Below are 21366 nucleotides of genomic sequence, written 5' to 3'. Positions count from 1 at the left end.
ATGTTTTCGGGGTGTAAATGAGCCTTAAAATTGTTGATACTGCTGCTTCCTGCCTCTGAGGCTCAGCGCGGGCTGGGGCCACTCTTGAACTCTGGACAGCCCTGAGTTCAGCCTTTGTGATATGTGCCCCAAAGAGGGTTGGGTGTCCCTGGCGAGGCGGGGACGCTAAAGAGGTGCCAGGGATCCCCAGGACATCATCCTCCTGGGCTCCCCCAGAGCAGTCCCACAGGGAGTGCTGTACTGGGCACAGGGCACGGGCTGGCACGCGAGGTCGGGGCCAGTCGCCTGCCATCGTGTTTCTTCCTGTGCCAGGTTTATTTTGTCAGTCTCCGAGCAGCGGCAGGGCAGGACAGTGGGCACAGCCCCATGGGGCCGAGGCGGAGTGGGGACGGGGCCCAACGGCTGTTTTGGTTCCTCAGCCGGAGTGGATCACAAATGACGCAAGTTCCCAAAAGAGCCGGGCGGGGGGGCTGCGAGGGATGTGTCAGCCGGCCGCGAGAGGCTGCCAGATGTGCTCCAGCAGCTCCAAGGCTGCTGCCCCGAGCTGAGGCTGCCAGAGCACAGCCCCACAGTGATGCCCCACAGACCACCCCAGGGTGGTTTGCTCCACAGTGGGTGTGCAACCCTGGGTGGCATCGCCAGGCTCCCTGTCCCACAGTGTACTTTGGTGCTGTTGGTGTCCCTTCAGTATCCCTCAGGCACCCATGCTGCCTAGCCATGGGTAAGCCCACGGGTGTTTGGTGGGGAATCTGAGGATGCTCCTAGGAAGACCACCAAGGGATGCAAGCAGGAGCAGGATCCCCAGGCTGCCAGCCCTTCAGCATGAGCTGGTGTAGGGGTGCACCTCAGGGACCACCACAGGGCCCATGGCTGAGCATGGGGTCACAACCAGCAGCATGGAACCCAGAACCCTCACAGTGAGCTGCCAGCCCTGGGGGCACCTTGGCACCAACCTCTCACCAGGGGCAGCAGGGCTTATGTGGCCCCAGCATGGGGAAGCCATGAGATAAGCTTGGGACATGTCTCCCATTTCTCCCTCCTCCCTGCAGCTGTGCAGCAGATGGGCTTGGAGGAGCCCCTGCTTGGCACGGGGCCGAGGGCCCGCAGGGAGGAGCGGTCCCCAGTGGGGCCCCTCCCCGGCCCACCGAGGCCAGAAGGACCGAGCACATCCCCAGCCAGGAAAAACAGAGGCCCCAGCGTGGAGTGCACGGTGCTCCGTCGGCACACACCGCAAAGCACTGGAATAACAGCCCTTGCTCCCGAGTCTGCCGCCTGCTATCAAAGGGCCCTTCTTCTGCTCGGCCTCTGTGGGGATGGGGCCGGGGGCCCATCGAGGGCTGGTGGTGAGAGGAGGCTGCTCCTCCACGCTGGCGGGCACGGGCTGCACCCAGCCAGGCGCCGGGCACATCCCGCCCCATCACCCTAGGGCAGCTGGGGGTCCCTGGGGCAAGTGGGCATATTCCAGTGCCAGGCCCAAGCAGTGTGGCGGTCACTTGGGTCAAGCCGTGGGGAGCAGTGTGTCCTCAGGAGCCCTGGGCACGTTCCTCCTGCTGCCCCAGTGGGGCTGTGCTGGCTCTGCCCAGGTACAGTCCACCCCCGAGAGACCTCGCGGCTAGATTTGCCCTAAGTGCACCGGGACAAGATGGTGCGGGGTACATGGACTACAGAGGTGGGGATAGCCTTGATCCTGTAGTGCAGCGCGGACACCTCTGTGTCCCTGCAGCCCCGCGCCCCCATTCCCCGACATTCCATCCCTCCGCACTCCAGTGCCCCGCACACCCATCCCTCCGTGTGCCTGCACCCCGTGCCCCACACGGCTCCGTCCCTCCTTGTCCCTGCTCCCTGTACCCCACACACCCCCGTCCCCCCGTGTCCTCGCTCCCCGTGCCCCACTCAGCCTCGTGCCCCCGTGTCCCTGCTCTCCATGCCCCACTCAGCCTCGTGCCCCCGTGTCCCTGCTCTCCATGCCCCACACAGCCCCGTCCCCCCGTATCCCAGCTCCCCCTGCCCCACACAGCCCCGCCCCCCGTGTCCCAGCTCCCTCTGCCCCACACAGCCCCGTCCCCCCGTGTCCCTGCTCCCCCTGCCCAACACAGCCCCATCTCCCCTCACCGCGCCCTCACGCTGACTACGCCCCGCCCACTCATTCGAGACCACGCCTATGATCGGTTTAACTCATGCTCTTGCCCCACCCACTTTGGGGGCCGGTCACGCCCCCTCCGTGTCTTTTCGCCAATGGGAGGCGCGCACGCGCACGGCTCCACCCCCCTCGGGCGCGCGGCGGCCGTGCACCGTCTCCATGGCGAGAGGCGCGTCCCGCTGCGCGCACTCGCAATGGAGGCGGGAGGCGGCTGCAGGCAGCGAGAGCCCATGGGGAATCCCCGGGGAGAGCCGGGGCAGGTCTTGTGGAGCGCTGGGGGCCAGGGGGAAGTGACACGATGGTGGGTCCGGTCTGTGGGGAGGTCACCAGCAGGAGGGGGCTGAGCCCAGGCAGGGGGGTGGGAAGCGTGTTGGTGCTGGAAGTCAAGGGGACAGAAAGGAGTTACGGAGCGGGAGACCCCTCGAGATGATAGGCCCAGCAGCAGGCCCTGCTTCTGTCCCCCAAAAGGAGAGGAATCCCTTGCCACAGTGTGGGGGTGACACTGCAGAGGACCCGGGGTCAGGACGCGGCCTGTGCTGGTGGCGGCTGGGGACGCGGTTGGCAATGGCGGATGCGCCGCGCTGGCTTTCTTCAGGGTCTGTTCCCGTCTGCAGGGACGCTCTGAGGAGCCATGTGGGTCCCAGATGCCGTGGGGAGAGGCCACCGTTCAGGGTCCAGGGTGATGAGCCCCTGCCCGAGGAGAGGCTTCCGTTCTACGGGGAGACGCTTGCAACCGCCACCAAGAGGCTCCGGGAGATGTCAGAGATAGCCGAGCCGCCCAAGGAGATAGCGGACACAGATGAGCTGCCCACTGTGCCCCTACCAGTCGTGCCCAGCAGGGTGTCATCCCCAGAGACTAGGAAGAATCCCTCTGAGATCAAGCTGCCTCCCTGGCTTGGAAAGTGGGGGACCGGCTCCAAGGAGAAGTCCCCCACCACACTGCCGGTGCTGCCCCCCTCCCCACCCACGCCAGCAGAGAAACTCAGCCAGGCAGTGCCCCAGCGGAACCGTGTGACCCATGACTGGCAGCAGGAGGTAACTCCATAAGGGAAAATGCCCCTCCAAGTTGGCCCCATCGTGTCCCGCATGCTGATCTTGTGAATCTCCCTGCTCCTGGGCAGACACAGCTCTTTAAATAGCCACCCGGATGACCTTGAGCCCCGCAGGATAGAAAAGGGATGAAACTCAATAGCACAAAAGGCACAGGCAGGCACGTGGGGAGTAACAGTAAGGCAGGAGAGGAGCTGGGATCTTGCTGCTGGGAAGCAGGAGCTGTGTGTCACAGCTCATCACAGTGATATGGGGATGCCTGCTTGGGCAAGCCAAGCTGGGGTGCACCTGATAGACCAAACTGGGGCACACCCTGGGGACTCCATGGGTTGTTCAAGTGCCATAAGAGTGCTTGCCCAGGAGCAGTCTGGGCACCCAGGTGCTCGGGACTGCCATACAAGGCTGGCTGACCTCTACCAGGCAGAACAGGTCAGCGCTGTCCAAGCTGTGTCCCTGCTCCAGCTTTCCCAGGCTTCTGGCCAGAAAGATGATAACTCCTCTTTACAGCTTATGCCTCTAGGGCTATCAAAAGCCTAAAAGCCAGGAGCAGGCACACGGAAGTGCAGCATGGGCTCCTGCCTCCTTCCACAGCCCCCACTGTCCATCCCTAGGTAGTTGTGGATCCCCTGGACTCTCGGCCAAGGAAGGATTTGGGCAGTGAGGACTTACAGCGTGGCTACGATGGACTGCCAATCCACCAGTTTCTCTCCTCACTCACTGACAGCTCCCCCCTGAAGGACTGCCCGCCCCTCAGGGCTGTGCTGCTGGGGCAAGGTGAGGCTGGCCCCAACAAGCCACGTGCACCCCAAAAAGGCAGCAGGGGAATCTTAGCTAGGAGGCTGATGGCACCTTCCCCTCTGCAGGGCAGCGGAAGGCCGCACTGGCATCCATGCTCTACGAGAAATACAGGCAAGCCTGCACTCCCACATGAGACCCACCCTTGGGGCTGTGCCCCTGAGGAGGGGACCTGGGGAGGTGCGGATCCCAGAGCTGAGAGGTGTGGGGTCTGCTCTGACTGCAGCAAGGAGACAGAGGAGGAGATCCGACCCCGCCCGAAGCGCATGGAATCGATCTCCACCACGCACCACGACTACCGTGCCATGGGTTTCCAGTCCACACCCCAGCCCATCACCCAGGTACAGGCAGTAGATATCCCCTCCAGCAGCTTGCAGCAGCCTCCAGGGAGGCGGCAAGGCTCTTGTCCTGCTGAGCATGCCATCTCCTCCGGCTCACATTTTGCTTCCACTGCAGCGTCATGATTACTTAACGGAGCAGCCAAGCAGCTTCTGGATGGAGCAAGCCCGTGGACGGCCGGTAAGGCCCCCACCACCCTGTCCTGCCAGTACTCTGGGACTCTCAGCTGCTGACAGAGATCTCTCCAATTCTCTCCTCTCCAGGGTGTCACTGCCCTCTTCGGCAGAAACATTCCCTTCAAGAGGAATGCAGACTTCTCCACTCCCATTACCATGTACTTAGGGCATCCTGAGCCCTTCAACCTCTGTGACCCCTATGACCCCCTGAGCAGACAGCTCCAGCCCCACAAGTAATAAAAAACAAGGGGACACAGGTGGTGCCAGCATCCTTGCCTACCCCAAGGCTGTCCTCAAGCTGGGTGCTTGGCGGGGGAGCACTCTGTCCCTGCAATCTCAAATCCCGTGAGAGCATGAAGCAAAATGGAAAACCTTTCAGCCCTGTTGCAAGTCACTGTTGACCAAAAACACACCGTGGCCCCAAGATTTCCTCCTTAGGCATGGAGGCAGAGCCCCTGGCACAGCCCCATCCCCTGGGACACGTCCCCTCCCGGCGCAGGCAGGCAGTGGGTGACAGGCAGCCGTTGTTCCAGTCCCCAGGCACAGGTGTGTTCCAGTAAGAGGCGGCAGCGGGGCGGCCAGAGCATGAGCTCAGAGGAACGCACTGCAGCCCTCACGCCAAAGCAAACCCACGGCAGCCCTGCCTTCCCAGCACCGCCCAAGCCCTCAACAGCCGCTCTGCGACCGCCCAGCACTGGCTCCCCATGCCCACACTCCTGCCCTGCACCGCAGACAGACCCCCGGGATATGATCTCTTGGGATGTTTCAGGCAGCTGTCGCCAGCCCAGGCTGAGTTCCATACTGGCATTCCCCCGGCCTCCCTCCCCACTTGGCATCCTGGGGCAGAGCAAAGTAGAGGCCACAGGACAGATGGATCTGGGGAAGTTTGTATTTCAACAAAATAGTTGCAGCGAGTCCTATATTTACACCTGGAGGGAGGATGGGTATTTACATGACCCGGTGGGGTTATATACAGGGGAAGGGGAGACTGGGGAGGGGGGGAGCTGCGGCATTGAAGCCTGACCTGGCCAAGGAGTCAGTCTTGGCAGGAATCCCCATTTCCCCCCACCCCAGGGAGGGATTGACATGGGCACAACTTCTGCTGGGGGCCAGGTACTGAAAAGAGACGGCAAAGTGCCCTGCGGGGCAGCCAGGCCCCGGAGAAGCTCAGAGCCAGCTGAGCCACAGGGGAGAGGGCAGGGGTGGCAGACCTCAGAGTGAGGGGGAATACAAGGTCTCTTGGGCTAGGTGAGGGCTGGTTACCCCACTCCAGCAGAGGCTGTGGGGAAGGTGGGCTTTGCTGGTGCTGATGGAGGGGAGCAGACGGTGCTGTGGCCGCTGCCCCACCTTGCCCAGGCCCTGCTGAAGCAGGGGGGCTGCAGAGTCAGGTGGATGCAGTGATGGGGGGGTGCCGGTGCATCCTGGAGCACCGGAAAGCACTGGTGGCCCCTTTGAGCTGGGGGCTCTGCCACAGCCACTGGGCTCAAATGACTTAAGGGTCTTTCCTCTCGCCCAGCAGCCAGTATGTCCGCATCTTTCCCTTGCCCTGGAGGCAGAGGTGAGCAAGTTAGACCCTGCCTGCCCCTGGAGCTGCTTCTTGGCTGTCATTCCCAGCACTCAGTGCAACAAGGGGTCCCAGCCCAAACCCACCTCCCCATCACATTTCCCTGAGGTTGGAAGGGCTGGCACCCCAGTGGCATCGCTGTGCCCTCACCTTCATTTCTACATCACCACGCAGCTCCAGCTCAAAACAGCCAAACTCATCCAGGACTTCTTTGGTGGCAGATGAGACATGAATCTTCAGGGCTGAGTATCACAGAGGAACAAGACAGACATGGCTGGGTGCCACAGGAACAGGACACACCCCGTGGCTCTGGATTCAGCTACCCTGGCTTACCCTGGCCGTTGGATTCCATGCGGGATGCGGTGTTCACCGTGTCCCCGAAGAGGCAGTACCGTGGCATCTTCAGGCCCACCACCCCGGCGCACACGGGACCTGCGGGCACAGAGGCACTTGGGGATGCTGCAGGGCGGGCAGGCGGGTGGGCAAGCACCCCCCAGCTGGCCGGCATGGGGGCTCACCGGTGTGTATGCCGATGCGCAGGTGGAGCTGGTCATTGGGACGGTGACGGATCTTGAAGGTTTTGACAGCCTCGAGCAGGGCCAGGGCCATACGGACAATCTCCCGGGCATGCAACTTCCCATTGCGCACCGGCAGCCCCGAGACCACCATGTAGGCATCCCCAATGGTCTCCACCTGTGGGGGCAGGTACAACCTGGGCTCCTTGCTGCCTGCCTCACTCTGGGGGGCTGTGCTTGTTCACCACACCACCACTCACCTTGTAGACGTCAAAATTGTCGATAATGGCATCAAAGCAAGTATAGAGATCGTTCAGCAACATCACGACCTGGATGGAACAAGGGTGTGTGTTTGCATCTGTGTCCCCCCAGCCCCAGGGATGGTACTCCCAGCGTGTGAAACCTCCACCAGCCCCACAGAGGTGCTGGCCCCCAAGTCCTGCTCTCACCTGCATGGGGGTGCTCTCTGCCGAGAGGGCAGTGAAGCCCACGATGTCACTGAAGTAGATGGTGACGCTGTCGAAAGCCTCAGCCCGCACTGTCTCTCCACGTTTCAGCTGCTCTGCCACAGAACTGGCAAGGATAATGGTGAGCTCCACCCCAAACCCACTCTTCCCTCTGCAGCCCTTGCCCCACACCAGCATGGAAAGCTGGCAAGGGATCCCATACTTGCACAGCAGCAGGGGCATGCTGTACCCACACCAACCCTCAGACCCACACACCCCCTTGTGTCCCCCTCTCACTGGGGCAGAATCTGGTAGAGGAGGTTTTCTGCCTTGCGCTTCTCCTCCAGGTAGGCCTGTGTCCTCTCTTCCACCAGCTTCTCCAGGTTGTTGGCATACTGTTCCATGCGTGACAGCAGGTTGTCCAGGATGCTGGTGCTTCCCTCCCTGGCAGGGTGCAGTCAGTTGGCACTGCAGGAAGAGGTGCCTCCCAACCACCACCCCCATGGCTGTCCCCACTTCTACCCAGGGCCACCATGCCCGCATGCCAACCACTCACTTGTTGAATCTACGGATGAAGATCTTGATCTGACTGAAGTCAGGGCGCTCGGCCGGCTCCTGCGCCCAGCAGCGTTCCATCAGCACTGCCAGCTCCTCACTGTGCACCCCGATGTCGATGGAGGGCCGGAAGAAGGGCTTCTGGCTGTTACGCACCTTCTGCACGATCTCTGCCAGGGTGTGGCCAACAGTGAGCACCAGACTTCCATGGTGGGGCAGGACGTCCCCACACGTGCTCTCCATCCTCACCTTTAGGGCTCAGGTCCATGCCCTCAATGTAGAAGGGGCCGTTGCGCAAAGCAACCTCCTGCACGATGATGCCGAGGCTGTAGACATCAGCTTTCTGCATGCCCGGGGTGGGCAGGTGTCCCTTCTGCAACAGCTCTGGGGCTGTCCACAGCTTCTCTGGTGGGACAAAGCAATCAAGCAGTGAGACAGGGCCACCTTATCCTCCTGGTCCTCCCAGGTAGGCACTCACTGGCATAGAGTGCATGTGTGTCCTCATTGTCGCTGGGCGAGCGGAAACTGGCCAGGCCGTAGTCGGTGATCTTCAGCACGAAGCGGCTGTCCACCACGCAGTTGGATGACTTGAGGCTGCCATGATGTCCAATGATGCTGTTGTGCAGGAAGGCCATTCCCTGGGACAGATGGACACAGTGAAGCTCATATCCCTCAGGCACCTCTCCCCATCCCCTCACACCACTCAGCTGGATACCTTGACAATGTCATTGATGAGGGAGTAGCGGAACATCCAGTCCAGGTTGATGCTCTCGTTCTCCAGGACATCCTGCAGTAGCACATTGAGTGGACCCCACCAAGCACCAGATCATGGTGATGGCAGCCTCACCAAGTGCCCAGCTCGGGGGTCTGCAGCACCCACCCCCTCCCCTCCACTGGCCTCTGACACCTGCTTGGACAGCTCAGCTGTAAGGATTATTGGGAGGGCTCAGGCAGCCACTAGCATCTACAGCCCTGTCCACAACACGCGGCCCAGCTGGGTCACTAGAAATGACATGTCTCAGTGTCACCTGCAGTGTCCCCAAGCCCCACTACCTGCAAGCTGCCCCGTGGGCAGTACTCAGTGATGATGCAGATGTTGGGGGGATCGATGCACGCCCCGATGAAGCGGGTCAGGTGGTTGAACTGGATGTCTCGCATCTGCAGATGGAAGGGGATCCAAGATAGTCTTAAGCTGTTGCTCCTCCTGCCCTCCCACATGCCCAGGACCAATCCCTGCCCTCCCAAGCAGGTTGCCCACCCTAGCCTAGACCCCAGACCTACATGCTTTAGCTCGAAGAGCACCTGCCGCGTCAGCTCGATGCGCTTCTTGTTGATGTGCTTAATGGCCACAACATTGCCCTGGGGTGTTTGGGAAGGGGAAAAGGTCAATGTCCACTGGATGAATTTGCAAAGGGAGGAAAGTGCCAACACTCTGTGGGATGGGGGTGCAGCCAAGTGGGAGCACAACAGAGCTGGGGCATATCAGGGGGAGGGCTCAGCTCCCTGCCTGCTGCACTGACCTTGAAGTGGCCGGTGTTGGCGAAGATCTGGTACTTGCCATGGGTGGTCATCAGGGAGCCATAGCTGGAGCCACGCTGTGGGAAGGAGGGGATTAGGGAGAGGAACCCTGGGATGGAGGGATGGCCTGCACCAATGGAGCAGGACAGGGACATCCAAGGTGTGAAGGGGATGGTACAAGATGGGCTCTAAGTGTCAGGACAAGCTCTGCATGCTCTGTAGAAAAGGAGAAGACTCCAGGATGAGGCACTGCACAGAGTGTAGGACATAGACAAGGTATAGGGGGTGGAGGGCAACATAGGGACTTGATGAAGTACAGTGCTACATAAAGAATTCAGGGCTGTGTAGAGGAAGGATCTACTGTGGCTCTGCAGGAAATGGAAAGTCATGCCAGGGATGGATGGAATAAGTCTCTATAGGGAATGGAGAGCTATATAGGGATGAAGGGTTGTATTGAGGAGAGATTCAGTGGGGCTGTGGCTCTGTAGGAAACAGAGGCTTATGACAGGGATCAACAGGGAGGGGTGTCATGCAGGGAGGGAGGGCAGACAGGGGCAGGGTGGTGCCTCAGGGATGGCTCCTCTCACCAGGGACAAGGTGAGCCGGCTGCCCGCTGCCTTGTGGTACCGCTCAGGACTTCCAAACTGCAGCTCATCCCAGCGGATCCTCCAGAGCATGCTGGCAAGCTCCTTCTCCAGCATCAGCTTCCTGGGGGACACATAGGGGTCAGGCCCCCATCCCCTCTCCCCTGCCTGCCCACCCATCAGACAGACGCTCCCCCAGTCCTGACTGACCTGAAGATGAGGAAGCTGGAGATGCCAAACATGACAAAGGTGAGGCCAGTGCCCAATGCCACAATGGCCAGCATAGAGAGTGGGGCTGCAGGCAGGAGAGGATATGTCAGGGTGGCCCAGCTGGCTATGACAGCCAGACTGACGTGCACCCGTATGGAAGCTTGCTGGGGTCCAAGGGATGTGGGGACCCAGGACACCCACTTTTATCACAGGAGGGGTCATCCACATCAAAGACACAGGGAGGGTTGTCCAAGGGGGGAGCCCCCTTCACCCAGGGGATGGGTCGTCCCAGCCAGTGGATTTGCTTCTCCACACCCGAGTAGTGTCCCACCACCTAAGGCAGGCAGAGAGAGATAAGGCCACCCCCAGACCCCACCATCCCATCCCCCAACCCCAGCCATGGGGAACTTCCCCCACCTCATACTGCCCGGTCTTGGGGTCACTCATGGCCCATAGGTTGAAGTCAGTGTCCCGGTCATTGTTGCTGTCCATGCTCACAAGCCCTGTGACACCTGTGGGAAAATTAAGACGCAGGTGGGATGGGGACTGAGTTCCACCGCCCCCACAGCAACCCCAGCCCCGCTGCCCCCATCCCAGTGTTACCCTGGAACTTGCGGTCCCGCATCTTCTCGATGATGTGGGTGGCGTTTTTCTTGGAGCCGCCCTCACGCAGAGTCTCATTCAGCACCATGGCGTACAGCAGCATCCCATCATAGAAACACCCCGCCACCAGGTTCATCTGCCAGGGGGAATCTGAGCACACCCACAGCCACGCACACAGGAGCATCCCAGAACCTTCACAGCAGCACCACGCACCCACCCACCCCCCATAACCACTCTGGGGCCAGCATGCACCCTCCAGGAATGGCAGTGTCTGTGGCTGTTTCCACCAGGGATGATCCCTCTGGCACTGTCTGTGGCTGTGTCCCACCCTCTGCATCCTGGTGAGGTGCCTCAGAGCCATGTGAAGGGACCCCACCACCCCAGCATACAGGGGGACTCACTCACCAGGGAGTAGTTGAGCTGCACCCCAAATTTTTGCTTAGCTCGCAGGATGAGCTGGGTTTGGAATTGCTGGTACTCAGGGTTTTGGGGCTCATAGTAGGTGATCACCAGTACCATCTGCAACCAAGCACAGCACCCTGGTTCACACACTGGGGCCAGGCTGGGGACGTTTCTGTCCCCAGGCAGGTGGGCACAGCTCACCTGGAAAGCCTCACGCAGTCCTGAGTCCTGGCCAGGGCTCTCCTGCCAAGGCTTGAAGGGGTCACGGGCAGAGTCGCCCCGCAGGCTCTCCCCGAAGACATCCAGGTAGAAGAAGACGTAGTCGCCGTTGGTGAGGTTCTCCTGTTGCGCCAGCTGCATGATCTGCCGCAGCATCTCTGGCGGCCCACAGAGATACACCACTGCCAGAGAGAGGCAGGGGCTTCAGCGGGGCAGGGACACCCCACTGCACCCCAGGCACGCAGCCAGGGATGGGGCAGGTGGGGCAGAGCAGCCCCGGGAGGCTGCAGGGGCGATGGAGCAGGCAGATGGGGCAGGGCTTGGCTCACTGCCTCCCTGCGACCCATGGCCAGACCCACAGCCCCTGCTGGCACTGACCCACTCCTGCCATCAATCACCTCAGACTGAGGGGAACAGGAGAACAGGGAAAAACTTGCTGGAAATCATGAGGTGGATGCCCCACGCACAGACCCCACACACCCTGATCCAGCAAAAGCCAGCCAGAGGATGTCTCCCCGCTACATCAGTTTCCGTGCTGCTCCATGCCAGCCCTAGCCACGGAATCAGGGGGGCTGGGAGAGGCACTGGAGCCGTGCGCCGGAGGCCCCTGGGGAACCCGGGCTGTGGAATGGGACAAACCCATGTTTGGGTTCGTGGCCGGCTGTCTGTGCGGCAGGAATGCGCAGGTTCCCAGATTCCAGCACCTTCGGCGGCCGCTAATTGGAAACAGAGCATCTGGCCGGTGTGACCTACACGGCAAGGGGGTGCCCGGGCCCCGTCAGGACGTCCCACCTGCCCCCACCCTCTGCTGGGGGCTTGGCTAGCCCCCATGGGATGCCCACCCAAGGGCTGTGTGGGGCCGGCTCGCCGCTGGCACAGGGCATCCCAGGCTGCGGGGACGGGTGCCTGAAAGCGTCCGAACCCCCCGAGCAGGGGCCCTCCGTGCCCTTGCTGAGGATCCTGACACTGCCTCCTCCCTCCCCCCGGAAAACCAGGGCCCCCGCTCCAGCCAGTCTGGCTGGGAACCCGGGATTGAGCAACGGAGGAGGCGGCGGCAGCGGGTGCTGGAGGAATGTCACGCTTGGGCGCTGGCCCCGACACACAGCTCCTCTGCATGGGGCCCAGCGCCCCGGCTGCACCCGGGGAGAGGCGGCGATGGGGACAGCGAGGAAGGGCCGCACTCCGGGATGGGGTCTCTGCTGCTGGAAGGCACCCAGCCATGCAGGCACCCAGCCATGGGGGAAGCAGGGCTGGCAGCGTCACCCACGGGGGCAGTGAGGAATCCCCCCGGTGGGAAAGAGACCCAGCACAGCCACCTTGGGCACAGGGAATCCACAGCAATGTGGGGAGCTGCTCCTGGGCACGGGGGAGGGAGAAATAGCAGCACCGTGGGCTGTGTGTGAGCAACAGCCTGCTTCAGGGCTTGAAATGGTTCCCTCTGAATGCTGCAATACTTCAAATAAACACTCTTGGCTTCTCCACTTTGCTAGTCCTGCATCAAGAAATGTCTCCAGATTTCTCATCCAGGGTGGACAGCTCAGCACCACCCCAACATGCAGAGCCTGAGGGTTCCCCCCACGGACATAGACGGGACCCTCCCCGTCCCACTGCAGGCACCAAGAAAAGGGAGCCACAGGGGCTAGGGAGCCACAGCAGCTGGTGGCAGATGGTGGGACACCGCAGGCAGCCAGCCCCTGCGGCGGCAGCAAAAGCCTGCCTGGTCAAAGGCCACCAAGCAAGGGGATGGACGGCGCCTAGATGGCTCCCTGGGGACAGGCTGCATGAGCTGTGCAGAAGGAAGGGTCAATGCTTGGGGCTCTCCCTAGGCAGGCAGCTGCCTCCAGCTGGCAGCTTCCTGCATGGCCAGCAGCGCCTTAGGGGGCTCAGGCACCCCCAGGGGCCGGCAAATGGCCAAAGGCAGCCTCAGCATCACCCAGGACAAGGGGAATGGAGTTCTGCAAGGCTGGAGTGCATCCAGACCCCTGACTGATTTATTGAGGGGGTGTCTCTGGCATAGGTGGCAGAGTGCCAGGTCCCAGGGAAGGGGCAGGACCACGAGCATGCAGATGAGGTGGCAGAACACTGCTTGACCCCTGCATGATGGAAGATAACCCTGAAATGAGGGCAAATCCCAGGTTCAGGCAGAAAATCCTAGTTTCAAGCAGTTCCACCAGCACAGGGCACTGCAGTGCAGAGACCATGGCCCTGGCCCAGGGGGAGTGTGGGGGGGAAAACCAAATGCACTCCCCTCCAGCAGCACCACCCAGCCATCTCTCCAGGCAGGGCATCTGGGCTTTCTGCAGGCAGATGTGCCGGTAATTCTCTCAACCACAGCTCTAATTATATCAGTGCTTTTGCAAATGGCAGGAGAGACGTGGGCCCCTGCACGTCTCCCAGGCACAGGTGAGAGGGGCAATCCCACCCCCCCTCGTGCCCGTTCATTAGACCTGTGACTGTCAAGACCAGCAGTGTTAGGGATGCACAGAGGGGCAGGGAAGCGGCTTTCTCTAGGAAACATTCACCAAACTCTTGCCCATGACTTGGGAGAAGGAAGGTGATGCCAAGAGGGATGATACATGGTGTTATTGCAGGTCATGGACATGGATGCAGCTGAAGACCCTGCTTCTATTTCCCCGCCATTCCATGCAGGAGTCCCAACCCCTGGGACAGCCCGGCAAGTCTCCATTTCCTGCCCCACACACCTGGGCTAGGATAGGACCTACAACCATCTCTGCAGCTCTGAGCAGCCAACTCTGTGGGGCCAAGCACTCAGGCCCACTCAGCCCCACACTATGGCACCACCTCTGAGCTGTGGCCAGAGAGGCCCAGACCGTCTCAACATCCCTGCCCATGCCAGGGGGATGGAACTGAATGATCTTTCAGGTCCCTTTCAACCCAGGCCTTTCCATGGTTCTGTGATACTATGACCCCAGCTTAGAAAGCCCCTGGGTCTCTGTCCATGCCTGGCCTTCTCCCCCAGCAGCCATGACCCCCTGCCTGCACCAAAGGGACTGATTCCCACTGGAGTGATTTACGGCACCAAGATGGAAACGTTGATGGGAATCACTGCTTTCAGTCCTTCTCCCTGCAGAGTCCTTTGCCCTCATCCCATAATAACCTCCAAACCCCATGGCTGGTGATGGCACAGGCAAGAGCTCCCATCCCAGTGGGGCAGCCATGGGATGCTCGCTCCACGGACTCAGCCTCACTGGCCTCAATCCTGACGGGAGCCCAGTCCAGCACCCCAAAGCACCTCCCCCTGCAGCCTGGTCCTGCCCAGCCTTGGACACAAGTCCTGCTGGCCCATCTGGCTCCACTTATCCGGGCTAGATGTCCTTCCTAATGACACAGCATCTCAGAATCCATTAAGAAGCACTGTGGAGTGGCTGACTCCAGGATTGATACACCCTGCTCATCAATAATGGAAGAGCATCAGGCTGCCCTTGCTCTCCCGCTGCCTCTGTAAGCCCCTCCATTTCCTCCCGCTCCCAATATAGCTGCTCTCCTGGGGCACTCGCAAGGCACCAAATTGATTTATCCCTCCATCAGCAGGGTGGGGCAATCACAGCCCCGTCCTGGGGGTGCAGCAGGGACAAGGCACAGCCCGGGGTGCCCAGGTGCCACTCTGGAGGGCTCTGCCCGAGCACGGCACAGACACCTAGGTATGCTGGCACCATGGTTCTCTGGGTATGTAACCACAGCTGATGCTGTCCTGCAGAGAGCCACATCCCCTCCATCACCTTCAGCCTCCAAGGACATGCCTGGGTCACCCTGATCCTGCTGACACAGAGGGTGGGGTGGTCCCACAGGGTGCCCCTCACAGCATGTGTCCCAAGAGCTGGGGGTCTGCCCCAGCTCTTGCTGGCAAAGGTTGACTGGACTGGGGGCCTGGGAGGGAGACACCGTGCCCCCTCCTCCTGCTGCATCCTGGCCCCTCCACTGGCACAGGGTTTGGTCCGGGGTGGGCTGAGGTTCTGTCTTGTCCCCTGTGAACTCACCTCCTGTGCAGGTCCTGCTGCTCCTCCAGCCCCACTGTGACAAAATGTGCTCAATCCTCACTGCACGCCACACAGATCCCATTTTGCCCACCCCTCCCTGTGCCCCACATGGGTCCCACTCTGCCTCCAGCCCCTCCCTGTGCCCCACATGGGTCCCACTCTTCCTCTGGCCCCTTGCCATGCCCTACCACAGGTGTCACTCTGCCCACTCCCTACTGCACCCCACAAGAGTCCCACCAGCTCCGTGTTCCCTTGCCGCGCCTCACACGGGCACCATTTTGCTCTCAACCCCTCTCAAGTCCCATTGTGTCCTCAGACCCTCATGGTGCCCCACAAAGGTGCCACTGCCTCCTTGGGCTGTTGCTGAACCGCACAGGATCACACTCTGTTCACATCCCCTTGCTGCCCCCAACATGTATCTCACTGCCCTCTCTGACACTGCTGTGCCCTGTGTGGATCTCCATTGCCCGCCAATCCCTTGTTGTGCCCCAAACAGGTCCCACTGCCACCCCTGGTCCCTTTTTGTGCCACACATGCATCCCACCGTATTCCCAGCCCTTTGCTGCATCCTGCAGCTGTCCCGCTGTATCCCCATCCCCTCTCTGTGCCCCAGATGTGGCCTGCTGCTCCCTTAACCCCTTGCTGTACCCTACATGTCATCCACGGTACCCCAGTGCCCTCCTGCACCCCATCCTTCCCCCTGCTGTGCCCCAGACGGGTCCAATGCCCCGCCCCGTGCCCCCCACAGATCCCATCTCACCCTCAGCCCCTCGCTGTGCCCCGCGGAGGATTTTGCCTCCCCCCCTCCAAGCCCTACGCAGATCTCCCGAGGGGAGGCCCCTCCGCTCTCCCTCCCTCCTCCCACTCCCACCCCGCCGCCCCCGCTCCGCGGGCGCTCAGCCCGATCCTGCCCGTGGTCACGGTGTCCCCCCCGCACCCCACGCCGCGCCACCCCACGCACCGCGCCCGTTGGCTTTGATGAAGTGGACGGCGGTGTCGGGGCCGCCCTCCTCGGGGGAGTAGATGTGGACGGTGACGGTGAGGTTGTTGCCATCCTGCAGCTCCTGGTAGACACCCTCGACGGTGAAGTAGTAGGGTCGGTCGTCGGTCTTGCGGTCCACGTAGAGGAGCACGGCGCGGGCGCTCCAGTTGAAGTGCGCGTGGAGGTGGGAGACGAAGGCGCCCAGTTTGGGTGCCGAGGGCCCGGTGCGCACCGTCGTGCTGTAGTGCTCCCGTTTGCGGCTGAAACCCGCGGCCACCGCCCCGCCGGTGATGAGGGGCAGCCGCCAGTGAGAGGCGAAGCGCCCCACGGACGCGGCGGGGTACACGCAGCCCGGCCCGAACAGCACGTCGGGGTCGTGGTAGAGCTTCAGGTCCACGGCGTTGAGCGGTGCCACGTACTCGGAGCAGGCGCCCTCCAGCTCCGAGCTCATGAACTCGACGCGCACCGAGAAGGGCCGCGGCAGCAGCGGCGGCTCGCCCCGCTCCAGCGCTTCCAGCGCCAGGCTGAGCGCCGGACCCACGCGCGGCCAAGCCCACGCGTAGCTCACGTTGCGCTCCGGCAGCACCACCGCCACCGTCAAGTTGGCGGGCGCCCCGTCGGGGGTCGCCGCCCGCCGCCCCGCGCCCGTCGGTACCGGCAGCAGCGGCAGCAGCAGCGCCAGCAGCGGCAGCGGCAGCGGCGGAGCCATGGGCCGCGCTGGCTCCTCCGCCCCGGCCGCCGCCCGCCGCTCCGGCGCCCCCGCCGCGCCCCCGCCCCGCCGACCGCCACCGACCGCCCTCCCCCCGGGGCGGCGCCGCCGGTCCCCGCCCGGCCGGCCGGGCACGGGGATGGGCGGCACCGCGACGGGGCGGGGGGCGGTGTCCCCGGAGAGGGGGGGCCAGGGGTGGGGCTAGCGGGGAGCGGGGCGCTGGTCGGGGTGGTGGGGGATGGAGGGGCGTTCGGCCTCTCTGGCTTCCAGGGTGGCGAAGATCCCCGGGGCCGGGGGTCAGAGACAGCGGTGCCCGGGTCCGACGGTCCCTGGAAGACAGGGACTGAGGGAGGGGGTGCCCGTGTTTTAGGGGGTCCGGGAGGAGAGGCAGGGAGGGGCATCCGGGCTCGGGGTGTCCCCAGTGGGTGGAGGAGCGAGGGAGGTGTGCTTTGGTCCTCGTGAGGTGCAGTGAGGGGGAATCGGAGCAGAGGGCATCGGTTTGGGGCAGGGGACTGGGGTGCTCGGCTTCTGGTGGAGGGGTTGGGGGCGGGCTCGGGGGTCCCATCGGGAAGTCCCCAGAGCCGGCGGCTCCCAGTGGGCAGGGATTGAAGAGGGGGTACGTGGGATCTAGGGTGCGTGAGGGGAATTGGGGTTTGGGGTGTCCCGACTGGGTGGGGGGTTGAGAAAGATGTACCTGGGCTCGGGGAGCTGCAGTGAGAGAGCATTCAGGTTCTAGGGTGCCCCAATGACTAGGGACTGGGGAGAGGATGTCTCAGGCTGGGGGTCCCCAGGGTTTGGGGATGCCAGTGGGGTGCGGGGGATGTGCATGATGGGGGAAAGGGGTACCCTGGGAGGGGTGCGAGGATGTGAAGGGATAGATGGGTCTGGGATACAGTCAGCTGGAAGGGGAGGGAATATCCTGGGTGTGAGTGTCCTCACAAAGGATTTTTGCGAGGTCTTTAACTGTCGGATAAAGGAGGAATCAGGCTCTGAGGAGGGGCTGCCCGGGGTCTGACTGGTCCCTTGTGGGGGCTTCCAGTGCTTTGGCCGTGGGTATCTCCCCTGGGGGAAGGGTATGAGGTTGGAGATGTCCTCGGGGATTTGGGATGCAGGGAGGTACCTGGGGAGTTGGACCCTGAGAGCGGGGATGCCCTGGGGAACCAGCCGTCCCCGAGACCCAGTGTGTTTGCCCAGCAGTGGAGGGTGCCCTGGAACCCGTGCCACAGGGACCTGGCCGACAGGAGCCCTGACGGGGCAGGGGAGCTGAGGGCAGGGGATGGCAGGCGGCTGGATGCCCCGGGCATGTCACCACGGCTGTCACTGCAGCTTTCGGGGCTTCAGCCCCTCTGCCATGGGACACGGGCCTGTGGGGTGGTGGGTAGGAGGGTGGACGCATACGAGCGGAGCACAGGGGAGCGCTCGGGGTGCAATGAGCCTTGCACAAGCCCCCGTGGCGCCCTGGGGCTGCGATAACGCGGGCAAAGCGGGGCTGCCGGTCCTCCCGGGGATTTGGGAAGGACCTAAGGGGATGTCATGGGTTGCCATGGGGGGCCGCCCAGCCAAGGGGGACACAGAGGTGCCGTGCGCTTGTTTGCAGGGCGCTTCGGTGGGGCAAGGGGAGCTCGGCGGAGGCAGCATGCCTGCGGTGCATTCCTGGCATTCCCAGCCTGCTGCCTGCTCCCATCGGGCGGGTCTGGGGGGCGATAGAGACTGGAGGGGGGTGTTGGGGGTGGTGCCAGCCCCTTCCCCACGGCTCAGAGCTGTGTGGGGCGGGATGCCTGTGTGTGGGAGCCCTGGGGAGCGCGCTGGGTGCACGGTGGCCCCGCAGGTCCCGCCGGTGCCACTGGCCCTTCAAGGTCCTGTGTGGATCAGATGCTGAGGGATGCTGCGCTGAGCGGCGGGCAGGGTGTCGCTGTCCCCTCCGGGATTTTGGGGCAGGCCACCAGAACAGAGCAGCACCGTGGGCATGGCACGACAGTGCGCCCGGGCATGGGTGCTTCCACCTCTGGGGTTGCCGGGAATCACGGTCTCTCTCGCCGTCCCTACCCTTCACATTGCAGGTGTCGCCACCAGCAGAGATGCTCGCGGGGTCACGGAGCTCGGCTCCCCCGGCTCGGCACAACCCGAGACCAAGAGATTGCATTGCTGGCTATAAATATCTCGGTCCGGTGTGGCACGGAGCTGGCAGCGGAGCCTGAGCCGAAGGACAGTGAAATCCAACCGACAGCGATTACATCCAGAAATGAGAAGCTGGAAAGATCTGGAAGAGCTTCCCCATGGAGTGTGGGGCTGGACATGGTGCTGGGGTGGCAATGGTCCCACTGGAGAGCACAGTGTCAGCGAAATCACCCCTGCTCACGGGGTACCCTGCCGGTGCTCCCAGAGCAGCCCGGTGGCTCCTGTCCTGAGGCTCCGGTGGCACAGGCCGCGGGCAAACGGGATACAGAGGGGCTGGCAACAGAGTGAGTGGGAAAAGCCTCTGCAGCGAGCGCTCCGGGAGCTGGTGCTGCTCCCGCAAGACATGCGGCAGGCGGGATGCCGCCAACGGAGGAACGACTCTGGTGAAACAAAATAGAGATATGGGGGAGAAAAGCAGAGCGGGTGGAGGGAACCAGGGAGAAGCAGGTGGGAATTCGCTTATGGAGCGATGGGGTGCGTGAGATGCCCGTGACGGGGAATGCGGGTGCGGCGGGACCCCGTGCGTGCGCGTGTGAGCCACCAGAGGGGGCCCGGCCACCGACGCGGGGACAGCGCGCACACACCATACACAACCCATACACACACCATACACACCTCACACCCCATACACAACCCATAAACACACCATACACACACCATACACACCGCACACACACCATACACAACCCATACACACACCATACACAAACCCCATACACCATACACACACCATACACACACCATACACACACATACACACACCCCATACACACACCATACACACACACCATACACACAGACCATACACACACCATACACACACCATACACACACCATACACACACCATACACACCCCATACACACACCCCATACACACACCCCATACACACACCATACACACACCATACACACACCATACACACACCCCATACACACCCATACACACACCATACACAAACACACACCATACACACACCATACACACCCCATACACACACACACACACCCCATACACACACACACCATACACACACACCATACACACACCATACACACACCATACACACACCATACACACACACCATACACACACCATACACACCATACACACACACCATACACACACCATACACACCCCACACACACCATACACACACCATACACACACACACCATACACACACACACCATACACACACCATACACACACACACACACCCCACACACACCATACACACACACCATACACACACACATACACACACCCCATACACACACCATACACACCCCATACACACCATACACACACCATACACACACCATACACACACCCCATACACACACCATACACACCCCATACACACACCATACACACCCCATACACACACCCCATACACACACCATACACACACCATACACACACCATACACACACCCCATACACACACCATACACACACACCACACACACACCATACACACACCATACACACACACCACACACACACCATACACACACCATACACACACCATACACACACACCACACACACAGACTTACCATACCTTAGGTTTTTTCTAGCTCCATTGTCCGTTCCCTGTCCCAGCACCCTGCTCCTGGTGCCTGCAGCGGTACATGGCTATCTGTGGTGGTCCATGGTGGCCCACTGTGGTGATGCCTCCCCCCGTTTTCCAGGCTGCACTGCGATCTGAGAATTGCTCCTTAGGCCTGAGCCTTGAAAACAGCACCTGGGCTCAGCTCTTCTTCAGCTTATCAGAAATACTCCCTGATAATAGTTCCTGCTTCCAGGAACTGCTGCTGTCTCACAGAGCTCCTGGGTTTTTCATGAACAGCGCTGGCAACTGTTTTTCTTCTTCCCTGAAGGGCAGAACATGGCTGTTCTCAGATATCCAAAGAAAGTGCGGGCTGAAACTGTGGCAAGGATGGAACTGTGTTACAACTAAAGCCCACTCTCTTGCCGCCTGTAAACAGTGGTCCAAAATGAGACCCCCTGAGCTGTCCCGGACCACAGCAGGCTGTGGCCAGCATTTCCCTCTGAACGGGGCCTCCCAGAGCCGGCAAACTCAAGCCTGTTGTACTTTGGGATCAACCAACGATGATGGATCCTGGGCTGGTACCCTCGCTCCATGAGGCTCAGCCCTTTGCCTGTTGCGGGGATGCAAAGGCATCCAAAGTGAGCATTTCACTGACCCCTGAGGGGAATTTTTCACAGGTACCTTGTCTTTCTGTCTGTGTGCATGCCCCCTGTGCACAGGCTGTACCAAATCTGGGAGAAATGCTGCTCTCTTAGGTGTTTAAGTATCTCAGATCTAAGTAACTTAAGCCTGTAAGCAAGGTTAAGTCATAAGTTATAAGCAAAGTTAA

The 21366-nt window shown here is 61.5% G+C and overlaps 1 protein-coding gene across 1 annotated transcript; it reads right to left on the bottom strand.

Moving 5' to 3' along the window:
* Window positions 1–5371: 5371 nt before the first annotated feature.
* Window positions 5372–16805, bottom strand: NPR2 (natriuretic peptide receptor 2). The gene is made up of 22 exons (XM_030969181.1): window positions 16076–16805; window positions 11099–11298; window positions 10901–11014; window positions 10496–10631; window positions 10310–10404; window positions 10094–10226; window positions 9893–9977; window positions 9686–9806; window positions 9101–9175; window positions 8862–8939; window positions 8634–8738; window positions 8296–8367; window positions 8059–8218; window positions 7830–7985; window positions 7582–7750; window positions 7323–7469; window positions 7029–7152; window positions 6840–6908; window positions 6583–6757; window positions 6398–6496; window positions 6215–6306; window positions 5372–6046 (listed from the first exon to the last, which is right to left on the bottom strand). Exons 1-22 carry the CDS (start codon window positions 16803–16805, stop codon window positions 5993–5995), a joined length of 3189 nt encoding a protein of 1062 aa, XP_030825041.1. The 3' UTR covers window positions 5372–5992.
* Between the last annotated feature and the right edge of the window lie 4561 nt (window positions 16806–21366).

Source organism: Camarhynchus parvulus, chromosome Z (genome assembly GCF_901933205.1).
Source record: "Camarhynchus parvulus chromosome Z, STF_HiC, whole genome shotgun sequence".
NCBI lineage: Eukaryota > Metazoa > Chordata > Aves > Passeriformes > Thraupidae > Camarhynchus > Camarhynchus parvulus.
The sequence above is the reverse complement of the archived record's forward strand: the minus strand, read 5'-3'. Positions and strand labels throughout refer to the sequence as shown.